General features: G+C 35.7%; 1 protein-coding gene across 1 annotated transcript; it reads right to left on the minus strand.

Annotated features, from left to right (window-relative positions):
* Window positions 1-1,035: 1,035 nt before the first annotated feature.
* CAPZA2 (capping actin protein of muscle Z-line subunit alpha 2) lies at window positions 1,036-22,924 on the minus strand. The gene is made up of 10 exons (XM_019006766.2): window positions 22,808-22,924; window positions 19,253-19,316; window positions 17,228-17,279; window positions 16,518-16,581; window positions 15,751-15,957; window positions 14,524-14,603; window positions 11,640-11,718; window positions 8,151-8,222; window positions 5,431-5,493; window positions 1,036-4,622 (listed from the first exon to the last, which is right to left on the minus strand). The coding sequence occupies exons 1-10, from the start codon at window positions 22,907-22,909 to the stop codon at window positions 4,482-4,484; spliced, it is 924 nt and encodes a 307-aa protein (XP_018862311.2). The 5' UTR covers window positions 22,910-22,924; the 3' UTR covers window positions 1,036-4,481.
* Window positions 22,925-23,982: the final 1,058 nt, after the last annotated feature.

The following is a 23,982-nucleotide window of genomic DNA, read 5'->3' on the forward strand; positions in this document are numbered from 1 at the left end:
ACCTGCAAAAGAGAAGATATCCTCATTTTCTTTTAGCCAGTTTTAAGTACATTTGCTCCAGGGAAGCTGGATCCCTTCTTTACCTCAGGGGACTAAAACTCAGATCTCTGTGCTTGAAGAAAGTACCTTAGGTTCCAGATACACCACAAGCACACTGCTGCACTGTAACTGCACAAGGCCTCTGGGGGCACTTTTACTTCCTGAGATAGTGAGCATATTTTTCTGAACCCTTTTTCAGAACGCTGCTTGTTTGGTACTTGCCATGACAAAGCTGCAGCTCAGCCTTCTATACTACTATTTTAAAATAAATTCTGAAATTATCTTGAAGGGTAACTCAGTTTGAGTTGCATACTGGGAAGCTACTTATTAAAGGAAGTACTCTCATTTCTTTCACTGATGCTTAAAATAGCTGTATTCAGTGTACACTTGAAACTGAAAATTATTAAGCACATTTAAAGGCAAACTTGAAATTACTACAAATCATTGTTGACATATGGTAGTATCCTCCCAAACCATCCAACCAACTACAACATACCTACTTAAGTAGGTATATTTACAACCCATAAGCTTGAAGTTGTTTCTGATCTGACATTATTTCAAACTGCAGCTAGTCAGGCAAAGAAGACCCTGCATGCTCCTCTTGACTGAAGAGGAACAAACATGACAGATTCGCCCCTGCACAACTTTATTGATATGCAAAGAAAAGATGCACAGCAGTCTAAATGTATCCTTTAAGACAATGATTATCATTCTGACCCTTTTTTCTGATGAACATATGGCTGACATCATGCTGAGCAATACCTGTTACAGGTAAGTAAGTCACAGTAGCAGAGGAAAATATTGCTAATGAGAGAACCTAGCAAGTATTAAACATTAATTTTCATAGAAGGAATAAAGTGACTATTCACAGTTCCTTTTTTCTTAACTGTAAAAGAAAAAACTGACCTTTTTGGGTAAGATCTGATGCAAATTTTCCCCTTAAAAAGAAAAAGAGTTCAGAGTTGACACTATCACACAAAAATTGACACTTCAAGGTTATGAACAAACTAAGTTTAATCTAAACCTAGTTTACAGTTGCATCAGATGAAGAACAGTTTCAGTCTTTCCAGTCAACAAATGCAACAGAAGCTATGTCTGTGTCAGCAAGTAAATCAATATGATAGGAATGAAATCCACAGAATTGAACAGTTGATGAAACTTCTATACCTACAGTATTTACAGTCTGGAAATGTGAAGGCCCAGTTTTGTCTGAAGCTCCAGACACCCTCAACACATAGGTAGGTGGTTTCAAGCTGCCAGAAAGAAACCACTGGTATGGATTTGGGTCACCATTCAGAGCCAGAGGGCATCTGGTACACACTCAGAGCCCAGGTCCCAGCTCCGAGTTCTCCAAAAGGAAGTGAACTCAAGAGCACCAAAACAGCTTTGACAGCCAAACCAGTCTGTGGGACGTGGGAATGAGAGGGATTTCCAAACTGCACAAACCACATTGCTGCCACAGATGCAGCTGAAGACATCCCCTAAAGAGAACATGTCTCTTAGGATGTTCAGCCTCACAATGCTTTTAAACCTGGCTGAGTCACCATTTCCTAATGAACTGTGTTGCAATGTTCCCAGTGGAACCAGATGGCAGAACTGTTATCAGCATATAGAGGGGTAAGCAGCAGTAGCGATGTAATGAAAATTACAATTATTTTAAAGTTCCATTTTACCCACAGTATGAATTTTAAGACAGACATATAAAAAGGGGCTGCTCGGGAGAACCTGAAAGCCGAACTACCACTCCTGTTGCAGAGGTTCACAAAGAACAGCTGCTTACTTGCAGAATTTAAAAATTCCTTCATATAAAGGGGCACTAAGATACATAAGATGTAATACACTTCAAAATCACAAGCATTTTACAAGTCCATTTTACAAGCCATAATGTCTATTACATCAAGATTGAACAATACAAAGCTTGTTTTTATATTTAAAAATAGAATATAAACAAATAATAGTTCACATTAAGACAATTGCCACAGCAAAATTTCTGAGAAAGTGCTTTACCTACAGAAAATACCCGAAAGCCTACCAAGCAAGCTCTAAAATTTAGAAGTGGTAGGGATAGAAACAAAAAAAAAAAGTGCAAGTGACGCCCAAAACTTTGCTAGAAATCAAGAACTCCAAATGTGCCATGTACCTCAGCTGATAGTCAGCTCAGCTTCATTTGGGGAGTCATTACTGCTAAATATGATACAGCACACCATTTTGAAAAAGTAACAGAATAGCTGATTTACTTACAAATGGCTTTATTGAAGCTATAACTTAATAAATTTGATATTCAAGGTGTAAAGTTGTCTCACAGACTAAAAATTAACACAAGAAAAAACATAAGTAATACAGATCTACTTATGTTATCCAACTGGTAGAACTGAACTTGAAGGAAGCAATTCTTCCAAGATAAGCAATTAAGACTATCATAGGACTGAACAAACAGAGAGGGAAATACAGTAATAGAGTACTTCACAGTAAAATACCTCTTTATTAGGAATATATTTAAAACTAGCTCTTTATTTCAGGTAAGAAAAATAGCATTCTGACTTCTAGTCAGTGCTGATTCCGGTCATTTGTGACATTCTAAACAGCTAGAGAAGTTATTTGCACCACTGATGCCCATTAACAATTCCCCTGTCTATTCACTGCCTTTTTTTACTTTGTTCTTAAATATGCTGGAAGAAATTCTTCAATAGGGTTTGTATTTAGATCTTAGTTAAGACTGACAGACTGACTTGACAGTGACTCAGCATTTGTTATTAGCCCACAAGCAGCTTTTATGAGCTAATTTGAAAAGAACATGGTTCAGGAGCTGAACTACAAAGGCAATTGAGAGGGCAACTATCCAGGAAGACTGTGGTAGAACAAATCCCACTCTTCTACTATAAGTAGTATAGTTGCTGCTACTTTACAGTTTAGTACTGTAAAGTAGCAGCAGTTTCAAGAACTTCTATACCTCTGTATAAGAGAGCACTGAAGAACAGAATACTGGGGTATTGCTATTCAAATTCAAACAACAAACTACTTCATATGTACATTTTTATACTCAGTACAAGTCTAGACTCTCTTGCTATGCTGTAACTTGAAAGTTTCAGGTAATTGGATCATGCTGTAAACAAAGATATAAAACATTTGTGTAAGCTTTACTGGTTTAGGAGTGTACATAAACACCTGTCTTCTAAAAAATAAAACAGTTGTTTAATTTTCCATCATGAGCATGTAAGTAGGTAGCATATTGTAAAACAAATTTTTATCCAATTAAAAATGAAATCTATGCATTTCATGGAAGTGTTATACCACATTTGTAATGAAGTCTGTGTTTTTAGATACTTGACATCCATTTTCAAAATGAGATATAACAGGGAAAGAATTCTCCGCACAAATCTATTAATTTCTGGTCTTGGAATTTCTTCTATCCTCTGTAGTCAATATGAAGCTAAAATACACCTGTTTTAAGCATACTTCCATATGCAGATGTTTTTTAAATGCAGATGAAAGCAATAATGATATTACAATCCCTAAGAACACAAGTTTGTGTCTGTTTTAAGCGGAATTTTAAAAAACATTTAGAAACACCAAAAATAGGGTATATCAGGAAGCAATCTGATACTCAAATAAATAGAAAATTTGCATTTTAATGTCACATTGAATTTTAGTACATTTCAATCCAAGAAAAAATAAACAGACATAGTAATGAGTACAGGATTATATATATTACAATATGCCTTGTTATAATACAGTTATAGCTTTACGATAAAAAAAAAAAACCTGGAGGGCAGATGGAGTTTCAGCTCTTAATTGTCAGAACAAAGCATTAAATGCATTTCTGGAGTAAGTACTTTTATTTCACTTCAAAATCTTAAAACAGCATTAGACTTTGTCCTTTTCTTTAAAAAAAATAATTAGCTACCATGAGGCTAGCAAGTATGTCTTCTAGGTTTCAATGATACAGAAAATGCTTTTCCCAATTTTACATACAATGAAAGGACACATGATTTCAAAAACAGCACCTATGGCTAACTCCATGTTTACCTTGACCTAGAAATGCATGTTACTCATCTCCACAAGGAATCCAGCAAATTTTGCAAGTTGTCCATTTCACATGAAAGCAAGAGGAAGGGTTATCATATGCAAAAATATTTTTTCCAACTGTTCTTAATGTGTAATTGAAAACTAAAGGCATGGTCTCTTCATTATAAAAAAATAAAGGTACAACAGAAACTCTAAAGGAAGATATTCAGCTATAGTGAAGTTGCAACCCTCTGAAAGGAAGGAAAAAGAAAAGAAGTCAATTAGCTAAGCTTTGTGCTCTAACCAAACTACTTACAGTGATTTTCAATGGCAAAAGCCCATGCTGACTGGGTGATTTGACAGTTCCAAATATTTTTTGTAATAATTTTTATTTGTATACAAGGACACTAAAATGATCCAGTCATGCAATGTTCACTTTAAGCGTTCTGCATCTCTTTTCCAATCTTATAGCTAAGGATCTTGTTCCAGTCAATCTTGGTGCGGGTAACTGGCAACTGTCGACGTAAGGCCTTGAAAGTAGTGTCCGACATAGTCTGATAGTTCTCACTGATAGCAGTCTGTCAAACACAAAGTCATACAAAACAAAGACATGTCAAGAACAGAACTAGGATGCCACAAAAACATTCAGTGACTCAGTGGCCTGCTACTTCCTAAACATAAAACCATGCTTAATTGAAATACTATTTAATGAAGGAAAGCTGCCAGATATACATTGAGAATATGTGAGGAAAATGAATGAGACATGTAATAAACCTGGTCATAACCAAGGTTTTTCAGCAAACCACAGTGTGGTTAATCAGCAGCATGAATAAAATTCTGATCAGAGTTAGCTCATACATCATAAATTCCAGACAGAGAAGTCTTCCACTGTTTATCCTGTGGGGATGCTAAAGTCAGTCCACAACATTGTTTGAACTTGAACAAAATGCATACTATAGATACTTGGCCTGAATGAACATATGTCCACTTCTGCAGAATGCATCTAGAGCAGTTACACTTTTCTAATTTTGAAATGACTAACTGAAAGAAGTAATGCCTATTTGCTAATCATTTTTAGACAAGCTGTCTAACAGAGTAGCCTTTGAACATAATCTGTACAAGAAATTTCACTTATGGAATGCATTAATGCTTTATGACATCAGAATTGCTGATCCTTAATCATGCAAGGAACTCTTCCACTCTCAGAAAATTACTTCTCTTGTAATGTTAGACAGGTGAGCACAATCACCAGGTATGAAAAGGAGACACAGTTAGCAGCATGCAATCTGTTCATATGGAACTGCCTTATCTTACTGGTTAAGCTTTGGTTAAGTATATGGTAATGCTAGAAATACGGGTGAGAATACAGTATTTCTTTCAACATACCTGATACTCATTTTCTGCAGCCTCTACAATTTTTATAAATTCCTTTGCTGTCTGGGCTTCATTCTAGGAAAAAAGCATTTGATTTAGGTCTCACATACAGTATAATTCTAGAACCAGTTGGATTATGTTTTTCCTATAGTTATAAGTGATGTCAGGTAGACTTGGTGAGAACACTTGACCATTCAGTGGCTAAACCGAAACTGAACATTCATCCAAAAGGCACATCCCATATGATGACGACAATGATGTTAGAAAAATAAAATCAAACTGCAACAAGCAAAAGAATGCCATGAGGCATATTTTGATTAAGAATTCTATGGCATGATAAAAAGACATACAGAACAGATCAGCATTTGGAAAAATGAAAATGAAACAATGAAAAATGAAAAAAAGGAAAAATTAAAAATGTCCACCCAAGTCTCTGAAAACATACATGAAAGGTACAGATAACAACATTATCGATGCTACATTTCCAGTACAAATTCAAAAAAACTTCAAGAACATCAGCTAACCCAGAAGCTATAGCAGACTATAACCAAGAAACCAAAATCGCTTTGTTTACCACTAAACATCCTGAATCTGGAGACTAAGCTGTGGAAAACACTAGACTTTATATATCTGGTATTCCAAAATCATCCCCAAATACATAATGCAAAAATAAGGGTGTAAATTTCATCATGAGTGATAAGGATGTGGTCAGAAAAGAAACTATTTAGAGATGCAAGTGCATGATTTTATTAAAAATAAAATGCCCCCTATCAATCAATCTGGAGGTATATTTGCTGAAGTGCTTAAAAGAAGTCTCCAGCAGGAAGCAAGGGTTCATGAATTTCCAAACTTCCAATTAACATTGGAGACATTCTTAAGAGTGCTTTTGCAAAAGCTGTTGAAATTTAGGAGTGCTCTTGTCCCATGTAATCCCTCATTCCTGCAAAGGAAAAGACTTGGAGAAAACTCTGACAACTTCCATAACTGGTTTGAAGTTTGAGTAAAACTGCACCTAACAGCTGTGAAAGCACTCTTGGACACTGCAGGAGACCATGCTGGAGCAGGCAGAGAGCAAGCAGATGAACAAACGAACAAATGAAAAGGTTTTGACTTTTCAGTGAACTGAGGAAATGCTTTCAAAGGCTCTGCTAATGAAAGGAAAAATTCTGAGGTATGAAGTTTTATTTGTCTCAGAGGAAAACAAGGGATAAGAAAATAATCTTCAGCAAAATTATTCACAGCTCTAGCAACAAGAGAGCTCTTCATTTATTTCTGTTGTGCCTGTAAATGGTTTTAAAATGGGTTCTCTGACAAACAACAAAAAAGAGCAATCATTGGGACTCCTTTTAAGCTGCCTAACATCTCTTCTGTGTAAAATAAGAACTTCTTATTTAAGAAGTTCTAACCTCTTATATAAGAGGCCTTATAGACGCCTCTGCCCTCTATAAAGCTCACACCCAAGGTTAAAAATTGGTAACCAGCAGCATCCCTGCTTTTGTTTCAGATAAGTTATGTAAAAGATGTTTTCCTACTTATCAGTCTGCTGCTGCTTTACTGAATTGTGAAACAGGATTAAGTCTCTTCCCAACATTAAGTGAAGCAAAACCTATTGACAGAAGAACTGCATCCACATAACCTTCCCTGAAGCAACTCTTATTTGAATGAAAGACTAAATAGATCCCTTTGCTCCGGGGAGTTTGAAGTAATTTTATATCTACAGCTCCAGAACTGTTATCAGTTGGCACCACATTCCTTCATTTTTTATGGTGCTATTGCAACTGAAATATAAAGCAAGGCTTGTTGGCTTTAACAAACAATGTTCTTTATTGATGAATTGAGCTATTGAGCCAAATTGGCCACTGCTAGCCGTTATCATTAAAATACTTCTACTGTTCACTTTTACGATTTCTCTTTACCAGCTTAACCTCACTGTCTTAAATTTTATTAGGAAACACTGCAACAGAAAATCTTGTCACTTATAAATGCCATTACAGACATTATTTCAGAAATAGTAGCTTTTCATGGTGGAACATTATCAATCCTTAAAAGATACAAGATTTGGTACTATTTCCAAACAATTTTTATTTCTATTGTTTGCTCCTTCTTACTATAATAATCCATATGGCAAGAAGTTGGAAAAAATGACGCTTTAAATAAGAAGTGTGTTATGATTCTCAGGTTGAACCATCTCTGAAAGTGCTTTTTGTACAGAACAAGACTGACAACACCATTTACAGACAGAAAATGGAGAAGACCCACCCCTGCTTCTCAACTGGTACCATTTGTTTACTGTTTTAGCATACTGGTCTTCTTCCAGTAAGCAAAGGAGACAACCTCCTAGAGACTGTTCTACTGAAGTCAGTTGTTTTAACTCAAACCTCCTTCATATTAAAAATATAATTCTATAGGTCATTCTGCAGACCGAAGTTTAAATACAACATAAGTCCAGGAAGACTGACTACAAGCTAATTAAAGCTTTAAAATCAAAGATAATGTAGCTTATATAAGCCACATGCAAGCATACATTAATTCTTATTTTTACTTTTTTTTTTTAAACAGTAACTACATGTTAAGTAGAAGTAGTAAATATTAAATATAAAATATCTGTAAATCGAACATTAATTCCCATACATTTAGAAGAACAAACTTCTGAGCTTTTTTAAAGCTTTCTTCTAGTTTTAAATTAAAAAGTCACTTCAATATACCCCCTGAGGTCCTTAAAGGTCACTTACAGACACTGTTAGAGAATCTTGTATGTCTTTATGGCTCACCAGCTGAACATTACCATCTTCATAATAGTGAACCTACAGAAAATTAAACAAAAAAGTCATATTAAGTTTTAAAGATCAACAACATGCAGAAAAATCAAAGTGTTGTGTTATTTACCATGGTAAGAAATCTATACAAATCAGTCAAAACCATGTACAGAATATTACAGAACAAAAGCAAATAGGAAAACTAAAATAATGTAGAATTTACTATTTTTGAGGGCGAATACTGAAGAAGCTAGTCTGGAAATATAATTTGTGTTGATGTTCCTTAAGTAGTATTTTAAGCAAAGAAGTTTAGGTTTTGGTTAACATAATGAAGATGACAATATCTTATTTATGTGACCTTACTAGAAACTGTTGAAATAAATAGACTAGACCATTTGAAATGGTAAAGATACATTTAAAATTGAAATAGTTTTGGGAAGCTTTCAGAGTACTGTGAAGTTTTTCTACTTCCCCAATATGTCCCAGCTTTCTAGGAACAGCGCAATGTTAAGATTCCCTTTCTAGCTCTGTCTGGGCTTGGTATTTCCCATAACAAAAGCTGGTATTTCTCTAGACAAAGCAGTTCCCAAGGTTAGATAGCAAAGCAGAATGAAATTATTTATTCTTGAAATGCGGTATCTACAGAACAGCTTCCTTAATTATTTTGCAGGAGAACACTAAAACTCCACCCAAGCTAACTTTATTACTTTTAAATACAGTTGGGACAGATATGAAAACCTTTAGTTCCTAATAAAACTGCTGAAAAACTTAAAAATCGGGAAGCATATATAAAACTACATGTGAGCATTACCAAAAATTAATATAGAAGCTATGCAGGTCAGTGACATTTAAATAAGCATCTTTGAATATTTTTCACAAGTTTATCAAAGTCAAGATAGTCAACACAGCTGATGCTATGAGAAAATTAAACATTTGTGTCTCACCCTATTAGACAACATAAAATAATTTTGAGATTTATGCAAAATAGTATAATTTCCTATGCATTATTATCATATCTGCAAAAGAGCCTCAACTTTATAAATAACAGAAAAAATATGACACACAGTAGGACAGCTGTAATACCACAGAAAGGTTTCCTATATGAGTAAAACATTATGTCCTATGATTCATCTTAAATTATTATTTTGCTTCTTGTCAAATACTTGTTTTGGGATTCTTTTCCGAAAAGATGAGAAGTGCTTACTCAGTGCACAATTCTAAGAACTCCCAGTGAAGCAGCAGAACCCAAAGAAATGTAAGTGCTCCCCCTTGTCCATCACGATTCACTGCAGAGAGCCCAGACCTCCCCTGTGCTCTGAGGCCAACCCAGCACAAACATCTGTGTAACTGAGTCGCATTCTTGGCAAACACTAAAAGCTTAACAGAGATAGTCAAATCTAATTCTGGGATGTGTTATATCTTGAATAAAATAGGAGTTCTATACTATACCTCACTGCTGGCATCCTTCTAGAATGCTAGGTCTGGGTTCAGAAGACTACAAGAAGGAGGATGTTTATGAACAGAGCCTCTTGGAAAGGTTAACTAAGGAGGGATGAGAATATCAAATTATCTAAGAGATAAAATTAGTAACCAGTACACTTATCACTGTTTTCCATGCAGAGTTGGAGCATGTTAAATGCCACAGGGACTTAGTTTCAGTAAAAGGCTCTGCTGTTGCTTTTCCTCTTACATAGAATTAGAGAAAACTATACAGAAGAAATTGTGACAATTGAAAATCTCCAACATCAGAGTTACCAGAATTTAAGAAAAAAGGAAGAAACTGTGCAAATGATCTTAAAAATACTAGAGACCTCGAACATAGCAGGTGATGCTGCAGTTTCCCCCAACTTATTAATAAAAGGTCTTATCAGAAACAGAGCAATAGTGTATTGCTGTCAAAGATTCTGCAAATAACACTGAAATTTCAGTTCTCTAAAATTATACTAATGCTCTAGAGACTTCATTTTCTAGAAAAATATTTTGCTCCTTAAAAAAATTTAAAGCTCTTTCTTGTTTGTTTTGTGAGGTGAAGAAGGAGCACTCCCACACTGAAGAAATTGTACACAATTACTAAAAAATTAAAACTGATTTCAAAAGTCATTGGTGAACTAAACAGCTTCTATGAAAGCCATAAAGTAGAATTTTTCATCACTCTCCAGCACACACATTATAATGAACATAAATAATGACTTGATTAATTATGTGAAATAGTACTAAAAGACAAAATCATCTGGTGCCCAAATGGAAAAGCTGATTAGAACCTGAAAGAATTCCTCGTTCAGACTATTTTTTTTGACTGCTGCCCTAACCTGTACAAGAATTAGGTGGACACCAGCTTCCTTGTTCTGGAAAACCTCTTAAGACATTTAATGAAAAGCGCATGCTGTGGAGAAAACACCTGCTTTGCTGTAAGTTGGATTTAAGTGACAAAGTCTTGAGAAGCCTTGAAGTTACTTAAGGTCCTGCTTACCATGACTGCTGTGATCTGACAACATAATAATGGCTGTTCACATTTTGACTATCTTTCCAAATGTTAGCAGCAGCATGGGAAAGCAGATTCAGGGTCCCGCTGCTTGGGTGAATCTGAGCACAGCTACCACATCCTAAAATAACATCTTGGCCTCAGGCTAGAAAAACATTCCTTTGCATCTTCCTTCTGCAGTCATCACTGAGCAGAAAGGTCTAGCAAAACTCATGGGTGCACAAAAACAGCAAGAAAAAGAAACCTGACTCTGCCTTGTAAAAAAAAAAAAAAAAAAAAAAAAAGAACAAAAAAGGCACACAGAAAGTCAGACTGCACTAAGTTTCTAGTTCCTGATCCCAGAATTGTTTCAATAAACTGCTGCAATGTATGTGTACATGTGTACATGTGTACGTGGAACCGATCCAGGCAGTTCTGGCAGTTGATTCTTCCTGCCTGCCACATGACAGTCAGATATCCTTTGGTCTCAAGACTTCTGCCTGCTTGGAATTCCTCCCTTCTGAATTCCCTAAAGCCAACAGGAAAGCCAAATTCTGAATGAAGAAGACACAGATTCAAAAATTTCTGATGGTGTAATGGGTGAAACCAAAGGTTTCCAACTTTCTGAACAATATGATAACATTAAAAAAAAATCCCATTATCAGTTAAAGTGAAAAAAGGGAAAACTTCTACTTCAGAACAGACCTGTCCTCAGGAAAAGCTTCTCTCACTGTGAATTCAACAGGAAACCAAAGAGGTACATGCCTAGCTGAGGTGAGTACACCTTCTCAAGTCCTCTGAATCACTACACGAAACACATATTTTATATTTTTAAGGATTAGACAAATATGCAAATTAGATTACTAACACTTAAGTGAATGAGCATTGCTGCCTTGCTTACTGGGTGCCCATTTTCCCTTGACATATTTGATACACTGGCTTGAGTCTCCCTCAGTAATGACTGGAGACTTTATGGCTCAAGACACAGTTTGAGATAAGCATACCTGAATTTTCAAGATGCCAGCCACTTGAGTGGTTGAAGGGGTGATTGTAAACTTCCATTCTGACCTCCAACGGCCATTCCTTAAAAAAAACAGTAAAACAGAAACTGGATGTCACCCCACTGGTCATGAAAAACATCCCAACATACAACTAAGTAAAAAGGAAACCAGAGAATGAAATTTGCAGTGTAACTACACATGCAGAAAATCTTCCCCTAAAGATTCAGCCTCATACTCAGTCAACAACAGAACAGTTTCCCAAAATATTTAACCTCAGTTTCTGATGTGGACCAAGGAGATTTGTTATTAAGGACCTTTTAACAGGACTTAACTTCTGAAAATACCTAAAGCCTCCAGTGTTCTTTCTCTCTTGTAGTACTAGTTAAACACACACAGTCCGTATTTTGTTTCTAGGACCTGGATGACTTACTAGATCAGCTAAAGTCACACTTCACCTCAGGCTATCAAAAACCTGAACGGAAAGAATAATAAAGTAGCAAAACTTTCTGCAGTGTTGAATTGTAACTAATCCTTTCAGCTCTTCTAGCATTTCCCTTCCAGGACAACTATCTCCTCCTTGCCAATTCAGGAGGAATCCTTGCCTCAGAGTCCTTGCCAAAATGCCTAAAGGGTGTCTCAAACACCTGGAAAACAATACGGGGACAGCATGGTGTAGTTCACCTGACTTCTTTCCTGTAAACTAGAAATTTTCTTATTTAGCTATCAGGTTAGTGGACTAGAAGGTTAGTATTATAGGGCTGAAATAAGAATGCACTGCAGCAGTCCATGATTTGTCTTTTGTTCACACTTCAAGAAGGAAAGTGTTCCAATCCTGTTAATATGAGGTGTAGATTCCAGTGTATTCAACAAAGGCTGAGAAAGATATAAAATATTATGAGCTACTAATGAATCTGTATAATGACACATCTTAGATAGTAACAATGGTAACTCAACTCTAAAGCCATTGGTTATGATTTCAGACAATATCCAAATTATCACTGAAAATACAGACTAAGACAATTCAGAAGCTTGTTGGCATTGCTAAGAAAACTGAAAGGGTTGCCCAACTTAGATACACAAATACTAGTAGCCTCACAGACTGACCCACTAATTGTGAGAAAGCTTACGTGCTGGATTATACCTTAGCTACAATTCTAGTTTTTTAATGCCAGGGATTCAATGACTAGCTAACTGATTTGTTTGCTTCTCAGCCACTCTGTGGTCCCTTGATGTTAAGATCACCACAGTGCTTCCTCTCTAGGATATCCTTTTTTATCCTTAAGTTGCTATTAAAAAAAGAAAAATAAAAAAATTCAAGTTCTGAAGGACTTTTTATAAGAAATGCTCTAAGGTAAAAACAACACCATTTTTTTATTTAACTCAGCTGACTTAGAATGTTTTGTAAGAGGTTAACTTTCCTCTTCTTTCTTTAAGAAGCCATCTATCCTACTACATTGATAGTACTTCAAATAATCACAAAGTATTTTTCTTTGGTGTATATTGGTTTTCCATCACCCAACAAACTTACTCTCATAGTAAGCCAACGGACTTCCAAATGCCTACAAAGCTGGAACACCTTGAGAATAAGTAGTGGCTATGGCTTGGGCTGAGTATTCAGCCATACAGCTGAATAACAGGAATCTGGTTAACTTGGAATCCATTCCTCCATCCCTAAATCTTCCAAACCAATATGCACTTATTACAACTTGCTAAGAACAAGAATTAGAGTCTAACTGCCCCTGAAAAACTCTTAAAAATATGGTCATATTTACCAATAGATGACCAACCATAACTTTAATGAAGAAAACCTTCAAGAAATGTTTTCTCCATCTATAAAAGGCTGTTGCATATCTATTCATCTTCTTTAAAGACTACAAAATTCATTGTTTGGAATATCAAAATTCATTCATTCTTCCAAACTAAAAAGAAAACCAGCATTAGTTCAAGTTACTTCTAATATTGATGTAAAACATGCAGACTTAACTAGTCAAGTTTAAGTCAATAAGAAAAAATATTTATTAGCTATGCAAATTCAATAAAAATCAGTGTACTGGGAAAATAATTTAACTGATACATACACATGCTGAAATTACTGTGTATATGTAATAGCCACCTTCAAAACCAAAATCCAAAGATTTCTGAACTTCCATTCATTACTTGTGGGATTACTAATATAAATTGCAAGCAGATGCAAAACAGCAAACCAAATAATGAAATAGCTTTCTTCTGACAACTGCATATATAAACTATCTCTAGGATATAACCTCTTAAACCCATTCCTGATACTGTAATATTTTATGTCAACTCTGGCCAGTTTCCTGTATGGAGCAATCCAAAGTTCATTCCAGACTGTGGAAAACATCCTTCAACCAAGTCCAGAAAGAAAAAAAAATAAAAAAAAAGCTGCAGTTTGTAAGAGTTTATTTCATCCAAACCCACCTTTATCTGTCTAACCCCAAACTCAAGTCACACCATACAGTGATTTTTGGTCACCTTTCTCTGAGAAATTCAAACTAGAAGAAGGTGTTTTTATTCTGTCAGTCACAAAGGAATGAAAACAAGCCAAAGAAACTGTATTAAGTTTCTACAGCCATGAGTATTGGTGTCACTGTGATAAACAGGAAAATTAATCACGTATGTCCTATGTGTGACATGGAATTTTGTAAAGTTCTGCAAAAGAGATGCAGGTACACAGTTTGCCATTTTACTTATCACAAAGAAAGAGATTTCTACAGTTTTGGCAGAAAAACCTGGGAGCGGGGTGGAGGGAGAGGAAGGATTCCATACAAGATATGCATCCACTCTCTCTGAACTAAGGATTACCAGTGTAATGGCACTTACTCAGTTTGCTGTATTTTACTGTCTGTGGATCCATATAGAAACTTACCAAAAATTTTTTGCTTGAAACTGATGGCTCTCTATGCATGCAATAATGGTTTGCTGTCCATCAATTGTTTTACCATACACCTTAATTAGGAAAAAAAAAAAGAAAAGAAAAAAAAGAACAGAGTGAAATTTTGAGTAGACCTTGCTCAAACTGCTTATACATCTGGTTCTACTATTGTTACATAAACTGTAAAATTTTATTTTATAACCATTATGGTTATACATAATATTCTGTATATGAAACAATAAAGTATTTATTACAATGCAGAGAAAATCTAAGAATAAAAAACTTGAAGGTCAGTCATCTTAACTAAATTTTATATATTGAAAACCCCTTTTTCTACCACTACAGGAATTCTAAGCCTTATAACAGTGACTACTGAGACAATATATACTTATTACCAGCTGGGTTTCAAACACCAGTTCTTCTACCAACTATATGATAAGTGAAACACCTATAGAATAGCAAAAAGGGTGGGTTTGGTCCTCTGTTCTGCTTTATCCCCCCAAATCAAATAGTACTAAAAATTATCTCAGCAAACATCCAATCTGGTTTCCTTTACAGGAACTGGAACTCATCTTACTGCTTGGGAATCCAATTCAACTTGTTAACTCAGCAGCTGACTTTCCTTTTTCCCTCCTAGTCAATTTTTCTGTCATGTCAATATAAAGCATGGAACAGCCATCAATAGATCAGTTTGCTGAGATTTAAATAGTCATAGGCCTTGTAACAGCAAGAAAATACTATTTTAGCCCAGACTAAGAAGTTTTATTTTAAGAAGCTATCAGAACCACCAATTCTAGTGGTAAGATTCAGCACTTGGATATATTGGAGATATGATAGAGGAACATCAGTTTGCTTTACTGTGACAGTTTTTGTCAGTAAACCAAGCCAAGGCAGACGTTTTTATCTCATGGAATTTTTCTTCCCTTCTAAACAACCAGTCAGATAGCCAGGATCAGCAGGATCAACCTGCAGTAGTCCACAAAATGTCAAAATGAATTAAGAAATTTAAATCAAAATGCTTAAATACAGAGGTAAATTTTCACTATGACCTGCAGTAACCACCCACTAATAACCCAATAGCTAAAACATTAAATTTCTGAAGCTTTCCTGCATTTCTCATGAAGCCCCAAATTCAAAACTGCCTTTCTGGTTTACAAACAGCTCCCTTTTAAAATTTCTATCTATCTATGTAGTACAGTGGTTATGTAATTTAGCACTTACTGTGCAGACACCATTTGGATAGTGTTCCTTCACATATGCTTTCATTGCTGTTTCAACTGAATTTCTCCAGGACTCTATGGCATTTTCAACTTCATGGGGTCTAGGATCAGTAGCCTCCTTTCTTAAGTGATCAAATTTAAAAGAAATCTTGTTCTTGGGATCCAGAAATTTTCCATTTCCCAAATCACCATGTTCTGTTATCAAAACCTGTATTATAAAATTTAAGTTAAAATTTATTTCATTAATATATATATAAAATATATAATATATTAAATCATAAAATTAGTTAATAACATTTGCTATTCAGTAAAAAAAAAAAAAGCCATGTCAAATCTAATTACATCCTCCATTTAATGGGAGCTTAATCACACCCAAAGACTTACATTTTAAACAAAACAGGCATACAGCAAGAGAGGAGAAGACAATTATGGTACACTGCTTCAGAGAAACAAATCTTTAATCTTACCCTCTTACAACAACAAGCAGTGCAAGACAGAAATTCACATCTTCTACTAAAGATGGAGCAAATTGTTTTTACAGTGACAAAACAATGAATTCAGCCACACTGCAAACTGAAATTTCAAGCTCTTTAGCTACCCCTGAGTGATTAACTTATGGGATTGGTACTGGTACTATTGAAGGGGCACAATCTCTACACTTTGGTAGGGAAGATGAATTTCTTCCAATTTTCTTGCCAAGAACTGTTCTGATACCAGAACATCTCTAACAGTTTAAGGAACATTGCAAGTATTTAATTTTATTCATACCTGTTCATCATAACCGTCAATTTTTACAGGAGTAAACTGGTCCAAGTTGTACTGTGCAAATGCACTACAAGAGAAAAAAAACAACAAAAGCTTGCATCAAGCACAATTTTTTCCTTAGCAGCAGTTAAGGAATCTAAATAATAGCTAATTATCTGAGCAATGATGCATTAAAAAATTTTATCAATACTTTACCTAGCAGGCCAAAACTCTTGGAATCACTTTGGTTCAGTGCTTGTATTACAGATTCCAACCACCACTACGCAAAAATTTATATTCAGAAGTAACCTGATATAGACAAACATCTAAGCTTTACAGTAACCCATAGAAACTGGAGGAACAGATAAAATTTGAATTCCACAGGGAATCAACTTACTAAGCAACATATCTCCACTCTCACAGATTAAACTAATTTTGTAATGGAAGTACAGTAGGATGTTCTGATACAGGAGTAGGGTCTAAGGATGCAATATCTTACAGATGTTCAAGTAACATCTGCCATGAAACAGAAAATAAAGTTGTTCTAACCATTAGATACCATACAGATCTCTCCTCTGCCGAGAGTTTAATCCTGATCTAAGATGCCCAACACACACAGTAGGGTTTTACTTGCCAAGCACACATCTTGAAACGAACTGCTTACAGATTATGCAAGTCCTACCGAATAAACATCTTACTTTTATGCAATTGAGTATGTGACATGTGGTACTTACTGGGCTGCTCCTTCCCTGAGAAGATTGTCATTATTAAGCAGCAACCGAACATCTGAAAGGAGGTATTTACAACATATAAGTACAGGTAACTCAGAAACTTGTTTCAGTCACACAACTAATGTCAACAGACTATACAAAAGAAAAGAAACCAAACTACTCCTTACCCACAGAGATTACTAGGTAGGAAATTTATTGCTTCATATTTTATAATTTTGACTGAATAAAATAAAAATAATAGTATAGAAATGGATCTCTTCCAAGACAATCTGGCAAGTAGATATAAGCTGTATTCCACAGGGTCTAGGAATCTGTCAATCTTTTGAGTTTTTAGAGAAGCTCAGAATGGGAACAGCACAGAATTCTACCAAGTTCCCTTTAAAATGTATATTACCAACTCTCTCCCACTATATTATTATTACTGTATTCTGATGACACTGATATGGTATGCATTGAACTTACTGGTTTTTAAGCCTTACCACTTTTAGTCTCATTCCTTAATGACACTTCCTAGGCAGAGGATTATACAGCACAATACCATTTTTTCTACCATGATTCAATAAACATGAATATAGAATAAAGTCAACACTCTCCTCAAAATTACTTAATGCTTATTGTGCAACAAATTTCTTATTTATGCACTTGATTTTACTAGGCACTGTTTTAATAACAATTTAATTCACTGCTCATTAATTAATCAATCATTAGTCTCACCAGAACATATTAAACCTCTTCTAAGTATTTCCAAGATATCATTCAAGTGAAAAGAAAAAAAAAATGGAATATTTTTAATATATTTTATGTTGTTAAAAAACAAACAAGCAAACCCTCCTGAAATAAACCAAATTTGCCCACCCAAACCAAAACACAAAATACCCCAAAGCAAAAAACCACCTCATGTACTCAAAAAACTCCACACAAAACCAACCAACCAAACCCACAATTTACAAAATTGGAATGAAAAGCTTTCTCTCTCTTTTTAAGATGGCAGCCTGAATCTCACTGAATACTGGTCAGGCATTTGTGATCATATGTTTGTTACGTGTGTTCAAACACATTGTACTCTGGTATTGAGCAGGTAGTCGCAACTATGACTTAGCTTAACAATAAAGTTTATAAGCAGTACTGACCTAAGAAATTGTAACAATCTTCAGAAAGCTGAGTTAGTAAGATATTCACTTCAAAAATGAAGTAGCAACTAATTTTAAATAATAATCAGCTGGCCACAGTTTAACAAAATACAAGGTACTTGTGAAAGTATTGCATTCTTTAATACACTTAAGCTCTCTCCAGTCTGACACTGACTACAGGTTTAGTATACCAAATTTACTTTTTTACTTAAATAGCTTCAGGAACATTTGTAAGCCACAATTATAAAGCCTGCCTTTTTGTACTATATGTATGCCCAAATATCTTGATGGCAGACAGACAACATTTTTTTAAAAAATGAACATCTTAGGTAAAGTTCAGACAACAATAGTTGAAAGAAGCTTATTTTAAGTTTCCTTTCAGTTTACCAATACACTCAGTAAAATAGAGTGTGCCCAGAATTTAAAGGTTAGAAATGTTTGGAGAAGATTAATATTCTTTCCACAACTGGCACTAGGCAGTAGTCTTCTGTGTATTCAAGGTTAAGTATTTGTAATGATATTCCTTCTTAAAAAAAAGGACAATTTTAATGTCAGCTAGTTTAATTTTTGTTGAAAAATATTATTGTCTATCAAAGATAAAAAAATAAGAGTATGTGTGTTCTAAACAGAAACCCTTTTAACTGTTAATTCATGACCCATTGAAAACAGAGACAAAGCTTGTTCTCACATCACAAAAAAAAGTAGTGCTTCCCTTGTTTTGCATTTAAACTTCAAGCTGTCTTGTGACTGCAAAGCTCATCATGCCCAGCTACAAAACCAGCCCTTACAGCGAGGGAGCTGCTACAATATGAGCCACATGAAATTCAGAAGAGTAATCAGCAATGCAATTTTGGATATAGATGCCTTAAATGAAAGGACAGAGTAGACAGATACTCACCATTGAACACCTCATTGAATTCTCCAGGAGGAGCATGAATTATGAATTTTGCTGCTATACGCACCTTAAATACAAAAACAATCATGTGGTTGCATATACTTACATTCATTCCTATTCAAAACAGTTATGCATTATGTAGTTTTAACAGTCAGACATGAAATTGTACAACTCCCACATATTTGTTCCCATTATTTAATCTACTTGGTCTTTATTAAAAACACAGACTATAAAATTTCATCTCTTCAAACAGATTAGAGATTATATGTGATGGAAGCAGATGGTGAAATTGAGTCATTCATGTTTTCTATTATGGGAAAACAGGGAAAGATGAATATAACATCAATAATATATTCACAATCTATGTCAGCTTTTAGTCCATGGATGCCTGGGAATCAATACACAATCCAAGGGAGCCAAAAAGCATGATGAAGATGCATTTGATCTTCACAGCCTCTCCCAATTGTACTACGTATCACATGGTTCTATACTTTCCAGAAGGTCCACACTGACAGATCAAGCTTAAAAACACTGCACAGACACTAAAGCTTGTAATTTCACCTGCATCTACCTAAGACCTCTTAGTACCACAGTACCAGTAGATAAAGCTTAAAAACCCTTGAGATCTGAATTAGTCATTAATGGCTTTCAGCCACAACTTCTTGCAGAGAAAACACAGCATAAGCCAGTATTTCCACCAAAAGTATGCACACCTGCCCTGGCTTTCTCTCTTCTGCTTGCACAAGCCCTTGCACAACAGCACAGAGCGCAAAATCAGAAAGTTATTGCTCTTGCTTTTTTCAGACCAGGTCCCCGAGCTGGTTAACTACACAGCTACAGACACATGTTTGCAAAAACCCCACAAAAATACTTTCTAAATGTGAAACAACATTTAAATATCTCAACTATTACCTTACTTGCAGAATGTCACTTAGCAGACATATTTTCAGTAATTCTTTTTCCCCCTTGCTAGAGGCACCCATTATAAAATCTAACTAAACATTGGTTCCCTAACTTAACCTGGCAGAAGTTCCTGTCCTTTGCAGTTATCCAAGTTCCCAGACACTTAAAGCTCTCTTGCATCCTTGATATGGTGTTGCTATTCAAATACAGGATACTACCTGAACCAGAGTTTCCCTTTCCAACACCTTCTATCATGTATCCATGGAATGAAGAGCTGGAAGATTCAGTGTCTGGGAGCACTGTTTGAAATCAATGTGTTTGAGAAACACGCATTTCATTAACAAATATCCAAAAATAACCAAAGAAAGAAGAACCACATTTACACATTTCTTTGTATTTGAAACTACAAAAGAACTGTGTAAGCATGCTAGAGGTCTTGAACTGACAAGAAAACTGCTTTTACAACTGAGGGTAGCAATACAACCAGTGTTTGGGCTCCTGCTTCTTGACAGGGCCCAAATTTCAGACAAGGCTCTCCAGGAGAGGTGGTTCAAGTTAAAGTCTTGGGAGAGCACTTAGCTGCCTCATTAGCAGTGTTCAACCCTGATGAGATCCTATGTGACCAGCCCAGGCAGCTTTCAGATCACTAAGATCACACCACCATTCAGAGCTGGATAAAGAAAATGGAAAAGTTGTCAGTTCCCAACTTTCTAACCTAAATGCTGCATTTTGGATTGCAGATAGCCTTGTCTACTACCTCAAATACCTACATCAGAACTACTCTTTTCATGTAAACATGAATTTGCATTACACTGAGATAAATGCCACAGAGTTCACTCTTCTCAAAAGACACACAGAGAGGCCAGAGCACCTTCTTCTATGGCTGCTTAGGAACGCAACTTGGATTGTCTCCTTTGAATTAAAAGAATGTAAATTTACCTGTGTTACCAACATTATCCAAATCACCAATCCACACACTCCTCTAGTCTTGCTGAAGTCAAGGCACTGTACTCAGCTCAATGCTCAAGCCAAAGTAATATAAAGAATGTGAAATAAAGCTAATCTATGGTATTATTAAAGGACTTATGAAGGAGAAGACAGGCTCCAAGTTTCTATCACCAGCACATTTTAGCAAATGATCAATTGTGCTGGTTTTGGCTGGGGCAGAACTAATTTTCTTCACAGTGGCTAGTAGGAGACTGTGTTTTGGATTTGTGCTGAACACAGTGTTGATAATAGCTGTTTTTGTTGTTGCTGATCAGGGGTTTCACAGAGCCAAGGCCTTTTCTGCATTTATACTGACACACTGGCAGTGGAGCTGGGGGTGCATGGGAGGTTGGGAGGAGACACAGCCAGAACAGGTGACCCAAACTGACCAAGGGATATTCCACACCACATCAAATCATGCTCAATATATAAAGTGGGGGGAAGAAGGGGAAAGGGTGGAGATTTTGGAGTGATGGCATTTGACTTTCCAAGTCATCTTTACATGTGATGGGGCTCTGCTCTCTTGGAGATGGCGGAACAGCTGCCTGCCCCTGGGAAGCAGTGACTTAATTCCCTGTTCAGTTTTGCTTGCATGCACGCCTTTTGCTTTCCTTATTAAACTGTCTTTATCTCAGCCTGTAAGTGTTCCTGCTTTTACCCTTCTGATTCTCTTCCTGATCCTACTGGTGGGGCAGTGGTTGTGTGGGGCTTGGTGTCTGCCTGGGGTTAAACCATGACACCAATTAACACGGTCAGGGATCAACCCTGAAAAGCAAGATTTCAGCATGACTATCACCTGGCTGACTCCCAGCTCAAGATGAAGGTACAAAATTTCTTGATTCCTTGACTTCAGGTGAACAGGACTGCATACCCCTGCCAAGGCCAGGTTAGCTCTGAGCAAGCAGAGAAACAAGACTTAGAGACATTTGGAGTTGTGAAATAACAGTTTTGGGCAGGCAACAGCTATAGAAGCAAAATTAAGCAAAACATGGTTGCCCAAACTGCATCCTGAATGACCACATGCTTTAAACTGGTAATATCTGTAAGGTGAGACATTAGGTCTATACTAAAACTGGACCACTACCACATTTTCATGTGTTTCGGTAATATAAATCTAGTTTTGCTTATGTTTTTCATTACCAGTAAAAACTATGCTTATCAGTCTTATCAATCAGATTAGCTATACTATAAATAACATTCATTCAAAAGCATTCAGTAGTAACAGATGTCCTCAGGACACACCAACCTAGACATTACTTTTTACAAACGTTTTACAGGTAAATTCCATTTCTCACTGATAGTTTTTTCAGCGTGAAAATTCATCATAGATGATACTTTTTGTAGAAAAGATAAACACAATCATGCAAATTTGCAATGAATACCTCATCAAGTATAAAGTATATTCATGTTTACAAAAGCAAAAAATCTAATGTGTTTTCAGAAGTTGAGAGTGTGTTGGCTAAGACACTCTCCATATTATTCTAATCTGCCTTTGTGAAGCCAATTTAAAAGTAATCCACTTTCCTTCAGCAGTTAAACTGAATTAACTTCTCTGTGATGAGTATCTGATAAAGTCATTATTTCCCCAATGCATATATACAGGAAGCCCATATAAAAGAATTAAATCCAGTAGTCTCACTTAACACATTAGAACTGAAAAGCACTTACAGATTTATGGCCACTGAATTTTTCCAGAAATAAACGCTGTAAAGGAGGCTTCTGTTTTTCAAACCCAGACTGATACCGAAGGATAAATGAATACACTTCCATGAGCCTCTATGAGATGAATATCTCCCCCTTTTGGCAGCAAAAAGCCTCTGGCTCAACTGTCACTTGGGAAAGCACAATTAAAACAAAGGGATAATCCATATAAAATATGATGTTCATGGCAACTAAAAAAAGATAAATTAAAAATGCACATAACTTGTAATACAAAGTGACAGGCAAAAAGCTAAACTGCTCTTTAGTCAAACTGAGATAGGAAGTTGTATCTGCTGAAAACTGTTTTAAGAAAACAAATCAGGTGCATTACAGTTGCAACTAATGCTGATTATTCAATGCATTGAGACTCCTAAAAATTGATTTGAGCAAGCCAAAACAGAAACATCATAATATCTTAAGAATCCAATTGACAAAATCTTTTTCCTTTCAAAAGAACTTATACACATATCAGCAAGTAACAAAGAATTGTTACAGCTGAGTCTTCCTTTAGAAAATTCAGACATAAAATACCTGAAGTTTCTCCACTTATTACTGTAGTTACTGCCAAAACACTACCTAAAGTTTAAGACAGTATTTTATTGATGTAGATTTGATTTACAGACAGTTACAGCTTCAAGTCTTCAGTGGCAAGAAACTTCAGACATCACTAAGCCAGAACACTGGATCACCAGTGGTTTACAAAAAAACCAGCTTTTATCACAGACCTATGTAAGGAATCACCTATTTTCTATATTAAATTTCTTGAATGTAAAAACCCCTGATTTATACATGTTTTTATGAATCGTGTCTTTGTGCAGGTTTGAGCATTAATTTGGAAAAATCATACAGAAGCTGAGAGCAGGTTTTAAAAACATGTATAAAAATGATTTCTAAAACACTGAGAAGGGATGCATTCCCCATTGCAGCCACTCTCTATCCAGTTTTCAGATTTACACCACTCCCAGTCTTGCTTAAATTGAAGTCTGCTCTCAGTAGGTAAGAGCTTGCAAGATTTACTTTCATAATTCAAGTAAAGCCAAATGCTACCCATCACATCAGTTAAAAGTTTATCAAACCTATAACCTCATTGATTTTATAAAGCAAATTATTTCAATTAAGGTAAAAATTCATACAGAGAAGCC

The sequence above is a fragment of the Parus major genome, chromosome 1A, assembly GCF_001522545.3.
Source record: "Parus major isolate Abel chromosome 1A, Parus_major1.1, whole genome shotgun sequence".
Classification (NCBI taxonomy): Eukaryota; Metazoa; Chordata; class Aves; order Passeriformes; family Paridae; genus Parus; species Parus major.

Bases quoted from the DNA above. Each gene is read 5' to 3' on its own strand.
- CAPZA2 (XM_019006766.2), bottom strand. From the start codon at position 22,909: ATGGAAGTGTATTCATTTATCCTTCGGTATCAGTCTGGGTTTGAAAAA. The intron at 15,958-16,517 runs GTATGAATAAAA...TTTATAATACAG, and splicing joins TTGACGGTTATGATGAACAG to GTTTTGATAACAGAACATGG. The intron at 14,604-15,750 runs GTAAGTGCTAAA...TTCCTAATTAAG, and splicing joins ATCCAAATGGTGTCTGCACA to GTGTATGGTAAAACAATTGA.